Source organism: Phalacrocorax aristotelis, chromosome 3, assembly GCF_949628215.1.
Source record: "Phalacrocorax aristotelis chromosome 3, bGulAri2.1, whole genome shotgun sequence".
NCBI classification, from domain to species: domain Eukaryota; kingdom Metazoa; phylum Chordata; class Aves; order Suliformes; family Phalacrocoracidae; genus Phalacrocorax; species Phalacrocorax aristotelis.
In genome coordinates, this window is record NC_134278.1 from 8,431,541 (window position 1) to 8,437,794 (window position 6,254).

Here is a 6,254-nt window from a genome sequence, read left to right on the forward strand (position 1 = left end):
GGTGGAAATCTTTTTAACTTTTTTTAAAAAAATAATTTATTGTATTAATCTTTCAGTTCATAATAACTGATAGATACTTTCCTACCATAGAAATTAGACAACATTCATAGAAGGGAAGTTCCAGAGTCAAAGGCAGACTGAATAGGTCCAAAATATTTGTGCTCCGTTCCTTCCTTAGTCACAAAATGCTGGTGTGACCCTGGCAAAGTCACTCAACTTTGTGCATCTTCCTTTTAGCTTGACTTTTCTGTATCTTTTGTGAAAGTTGGCATAACAGGGAAAGTGATTTTGGGGCCCAAGTCCTCTTTAGGAAGGACTCTAAGTCACTTGAAGCGTTGTTTAAAAAATTTTGCAAAACTGTGCTCTCTCATTTGCCTTTTGATGTTTGAAAAGTACTGTAAGCATCCAAGAACATTCTCTAATAGAATTGCCAAATAACAGTAAGATAAAAACTGAAAATAAGGTTTCATAACAGTAATTAAAAGACAAAAAATCCACAGAGTCTAACAGAAATTCTAACACTGCTTTCCAATAGTGTTTTCCAGAGTACTGAAAAACCTTTAAAAAAATTTGTAAGACTTAATTTCATGCCATAAAATTCAAAATACAGGAAGAAAATTACTTTCCATTAATCTTGTATTCCTTTCAGAGGGACAACACATCCAACCTGAATTTAGACTTTTAGGCTTTCAACCCCTTTTGAAAGACTGCTGTCAGCAGGAACCAGGAACCATGAAGACGAGCAGTAGCAATATTAATGCTGGGTCTGCCCTCTCCCTCAACTGAACACACAAGCCCTTAATTCTTACACAGATCAGGATAAAAACAGAGATATGGTAATGTGATCCACCCCAATGATAATACTCTGATATGCTACCTGATTTCTGAACATTTTAAAATGTACTAAGTACCGTAATCTTTACTACCTAACAGAGTTTTGATAAGTTTTAGACTTCTAGACAGAGCCTTTTACCATCTAAGAATTTTCCTTTGAACTGTTTTATCTGAGTGGGTGTGAACAAGCAAGCACAAGCATCAAGACTCTCCTTTTTGTGTTCCTACAGAGAAAGATGGGGTGGCATCCCATTACTACGCCCAAGTAAAGCGGATGGTGTCAGGGCACAAGCTGCAAAATGGTATTGCCACAGCAGGCTTCACCTGCACTCCATATTGGTAATTTTCTTCTTTCCAGGAAAAAAAGAGGGCGGTAAGCAGTCACAAGACAAACTTCATCAGAACAATATGCTAGTTAATTTGGTGAGAGGTTTTAAGCACATCAAACAGACTATATATATATATATGCTGTACAAAGTAACTCTCAATTTTTCATACATAAGTCCTATCAAATGTGAGCTTCACTACACTTGTGGGTAGTGAACAGAATCTTGTTCACTTGACTCACAACACAGCCCTCTTGAGCTCTGCTCCAGGGGCTGGGTACTTTTGAACCTTATCACACTGTTTTATTTTTTAATCATTCCCTTCTACTAGCCTTACCTCCATCCTATCAGAAATTAAATTACTTTAAAAGTTTATTTTCCTTTGATAACCTTTGCTTCTGATCTCCAAGCACTGGCAAGATGACTTCCAGCTGAAATCAAGAGACATAAACCACTGCTACGTAAATCCTGCATCCCATTCCACCCCTAAAACAGGCCGAGAAAAACTTTTAGATCCATAATGCTGCTTTCCCATTTATTTTCCCTAGTAGCTGTCATAGTATCACAGAATGGTTTGCAATGGAAGGGACCTTTGAAGGCCATCCAGTCCAAGCCCCCTGCCACGGGCAGGGACATCTTTCATTAGACCAGGCTGCTCAAAGCCCCGTCCAACCTGACCTTAAACACTTCCAGTGGCGGGGCATCCACAGCTTCTCCGGGCAACCTGTTCCAGTGTCTCAGCACCCTCATTGGAAGAATTTCTTCCTTATGTCCCCCTTTCAGTTTAAAACCATTGCCCCTTGTCCTTTCAATAGCCAAGGCTAACACAGTAAAAGGAAATGCCTCCATATAATATACATGATACCTACATATTTTTGTAACACAAAGAACGTTAAGTTCTTTAGATTTATTCTAACTAAAGTTGTGGCACAGGAAAGAGTCAACCAAAATCTAAGTTTACAGGCCGTAGGCAGTACTCCTGGCTTTATATCAGTTTCATGGTTAGAAGGGTCACAGTCTTAATAGAGTTTTTCTAAAAAGTCTCACTGTGATTCTACACACCCCCAGGATGCTGCTCAGCTACTTTCTGAACCACACTCCCGGATCACCTTGAAGCAAAGTTTGTACTTCGGTCACAGTAATAGTTAAATTTTTACTAAATTTTGCTTATGAACATTATTTTCAGAATAAAACAAACTGTCAGATAGACACAGCATACAGAGGTGTCCTGTTTGGTCAGCCACAGAAACAGCAGGAATCAGAAGTTCATGAACTTCCTGAAATGGAGGTTACATCCTGATCACTGTTCAATACCTGTTTTCCTTTTATTTTGCCTAATAGGTTTTTGAACTCATTCGTACATTAAGCCGTGATACACCATAGCAGTTCTACACACGAATGACACATACCCTGAAAGGAAACACCACTGCATTCATTGCAGATCTGCTGCCCGGTAATTTCATTGAGTGCCCCTGAGTTTCTATCTGCTGAGAAATAATCATCCAGACCCTACATTCTGATGTCTCTTTCCAAAAGCAGCAGCCCATAATATATTTTGACTCTTCATAGTGATTGCCATGTAATTTAAATAAGTTTTCTACCTCAATATTTGATGAGACAGTGGTAAAAATGAAGGTAGGTCTCTGCGCCAGTAAAGCTGAAACATTTCCTTCTCTCTAACTTCCTGGGCTTACAGTTAGGAGTAGAAAAAATACACACGGCAGCTGCCCAATACAGGATCTAGAGAAGTAAGTGTCCCAGCTTTGGTTGGGTTTACATGATATTGCTGAAAAGTGACACCAGAAACTGGCTTGAGAAGGACAACATCACACTTGTGCGGGGCAGCATGAGCAGCAGCAGTGCATTGGCTATGAGCAACTAACAGGGTTTTCACTCTTAAGGCTGAATTTCCCTGCGGCATTGCTTCCTCAAGCAACAGAAATTGCTTAATTTCTGTGAAATCCAGTGAAAGCTTTTTCACCTGTCTGTCAGTCACCTTAAAGTACTCCAGAAATCCATGAGACATCTGAATGTATATGTAGTGGTCAAATAAGGAACAAAACACAAAGTATTTACAACAAAAATTTTGTTTTGAGACCCATGTTGTATAGTTGAATCAAATTGCTTCTATAAGCTTTAGAAGAAACATGAGAGGATGGTGTAGGAGGTAAGAGAAAGGAGAGTCAGTCACATGAAGTTATATTTTTTGTCCTCAGACTAACTTGAAAATGTTATATTTATAAATGCTCCTGTTATATCAAACTTAATTGTGTTTCAAGGTAAACCAAGAGAGCATAATAGCTGAGAGATTTGATTTAGCTCTTTAAATAGAAGAATAAGTTTAAACATTTTAATAGAAAAATAATGCATCTCATACCATGTATTTCCTTTATTTTTAATTCTCTTGCAAGTTAAAACCATACTTCTCATTGCTTGCTAAGTTTTCCCTTCCCCAGCAGAACAGAAATTGAATACAACGTTTATAACAGATCATCTTATTTCTAAAGAAAGTATTTAAGCACATTGAAAACAACTCTTTGCAACTGTGTGAAGATATTGCAGGAACAGTACGGGTGTAGGAAGCAGCTGCATTTTGTCCTAAGCTGTTCTTTATCAGTCGAGTCCAGAACTGAACCAACAAGTAATTTAAAAGCAGTAAGATGAGAGGGCAAAACCTGTGACTCAAAGATAAACTCTAGTCTAGGTTTATCTGAGAAACAATGAAAATGCAGCTAACAAGGAGGAGCTTTTGAGTCAGCTTTTTCTCAGCATAGAACTAATACTGGCAGTGTTTCTGTTTTGTGGGTGACCATACAACTGCCTCTTAAAAGCATGAGTGTCCTAGTCACAGGTGGCATCGCAGGTCCCTCACACCAAGTCTCTTGAGGACTGTTTTCAGGTTTCTTAGCAACACCAGCCCACCCCTGAGTGGAAGAAATAACAGGAGCAGGACTTGGGTGCAGACACCTAGAAAGGGCACACAAGCAAGGCAGGATACAGCAGTGCTTTCCCAGGATGTTCTTCCAGCTGCTGGCAACATAGTGCTGTGGGGCTCTGTAAGCCAAACATGGCTTATCTGTTTAAAATCTTCAGATTTCTCCCATTAATTTACCCAGATGCTTTCTGAACACAAAAAGTCAAGCTAGAACAGCAGGTGCCCACAGTGTCTGATGAGCTCCGTGGCTTGACCGCTTTCCATCACATCTTGAAAGGTTACCTTGGCCCCTCTGTCGTGAAGCTGCCCCTTCCCATCTTTACCAGATCCCCCCTCAAGACCCATGGAGCGAGGGGGTTCCTCAATCACCTCTTACGTGCCTCTCCACTCCTGGCTCGGCAAGCACCGAGCCTCAAGAGGAAGCATTTAGGTACCGTCTCACTCCTAACTTCCAGATGAGCATTGCGAGGTGATGAGGCTTCCTGAGGAGGGTGAACCCCCTCCCGCCCCGACACCCCACCTGCCTTGATCAGAGACAGCCCCGCAGGGAAGAGGCAGTGGAAAGGGAATGAGCTTTTTTTCCTGCCACCGAAGTGGACAGTACATACCGTATAGTGCATTTGAAGGAAAATAACAGAGTTACACGGAGCTTCTTGGTGAGAAAGAAGGGTGGTGGTCGTGAGGATTTCAGAGCTACCTCAGGTACCTCGCCGGGACAGGCTGCGCCGGGCTAGAAGCACCGCAGGGAACCCGGCAGCGGCGAGTCCCCGCTGCTCCGAACGCCCCCAGAGCGCCCGCTCCCCTTCCCACCGGCAATGAAATTAAAAACCCAGCGGACCGGAGCGGGAGGTGGCGGGCGGGACCACCCCGCATGCCCAGGACCCCCGCCCCCAGGAGCTCCTCAAGACCCCCGCCGCCGCCGCCGTTCCCCCTTCCCAGCCCCTTACCTCCTCCTCCTCCTGCTGCTCCGGGCGCTCCGGGCCGTCCCTTGCAGCCCCCGCCATGGCAAAGCGGCCAGCCCACCCCCGTCCAACACCTGCGTGCCCGGGGCGGGGCGGCGGGGGAAGGAGCGGGTGGCGTCCTGCCTCGCCCTCCCGCAGCAGCCCGGAGGGACAGAGGCGCTATCGCTGCCCTCCAGGCTCCGGAGCGGGCATCCCCCGCCACAGCAGCCCTCTCCCCACCTCGGGCGGCAGGGGCACCCCATTACCCTCCGACCCGCCATACCGTTTCCACTGTGGAGAGGAGCGGAGCGGGGCTGCTCCCCGCGGCGCGAGCAGCCACGCCGCCCTCGCTCTCCCCCGCGGGGACCGCCGCGGCAGCCGCCCGTGAGGCGAAGCCCGGGCTTTGCCGTACGAGCAGCCCGCGAACCGGCCCGAGCGCCCGCCCGCCGCTCCCCTCAGAGGCGCCCCGAGGGCCGCCGCTGCCGCCTCGACCCGCAGCAGAGCGCTTCATGGAACGTTTCTTGGGCTGTTTCCATCCAAAGCCCAAAAATACCAGCTCTGTCCTTTCTAAAGGGCTACACTGTCTTCTGATTCATAGGAGTTTATAACCACGCCAGCCAGCAATTGCTGTCTTCTGTCAACTGGATGTGAGACCACACAAAAACCACACTCGGCCTTGGAAGCACACTGTGGAAGGAGCTGCTGCCACCCTCAAAGGCCCTGGAGCCACCACCATTATTTAGGCTGTACAAGTTCACCACTACCACCACTGCTCTCTGCCCACAGGAGAAGTCTTGCAAGCATGCTCCACATCAGAGGAAAAAAAAATAAATTGCATTTTGAAGTATAAATTCTTTCAATGGTGAGACAGCCTGAGAGAAGAGGGTTTAAACAAACCCAGAAGCACACAAGGACTCGGTGATCTGCTCGTTTTAGGAAGATGACGACTCATCTATGCATGGGGCTTCCTGGTCTGACTGATTCAGAGAGCTCTGCTATTGACAGCGTCACTCGGTGGGTATTGGGCAGCTGCTGCAAACTGCGCCACGAAGTTCTGGTATGCGAATGCTGCGTAACCTAATTTGTCAAGACTAATTATGACAGATTTGCAAAATTCTAGAAGAAAAAGGCATTAAAAAGTTTTCTTAAAAACAGACCTTCAACGCAAACCTGAAATCGTGGCCATAATAGGGCCTTGTTAAAGACACTCTGAATCTT

At 45.4% G+C, this 6,254-nt stretch overlaps 1 protein-coding gene across 4 annotated transcripts in view; it reads right to left on the reverse strand.

The window, feature by feature from the left end:
* MFSD2B (MFSD2 lysolipid transporter B, sphingolipid) overlaps positions 1-5,166 on the reverse strand; it is a 42,120-nt gene extending 36,954 nt beyond the window's left edge. For 3 of the 4 annotated variants that reach the window (XR_012659482.1, XM_075086702.1, XM_075086700.1), the window contains exon 1: positions 5,043-5,166. Coding sequence is in view for 3 of the 4 variants with exons in the window: in XM_075086702.1 (XP_074942803.1) it covers positions 5,043-5,099 (57 nt within the window). In the remaining variant the exon portion in view is untranslated. Of the gene's footprint in view, positions 1-4,703; positions 4,791-5,042 lie in introns of those variants that run through there. The other variant, XM_075086703.1, reaches the window with a different exon arrangement.
* Positions 5,167-6,254: the final 1,088 nt, after the last annotated feature.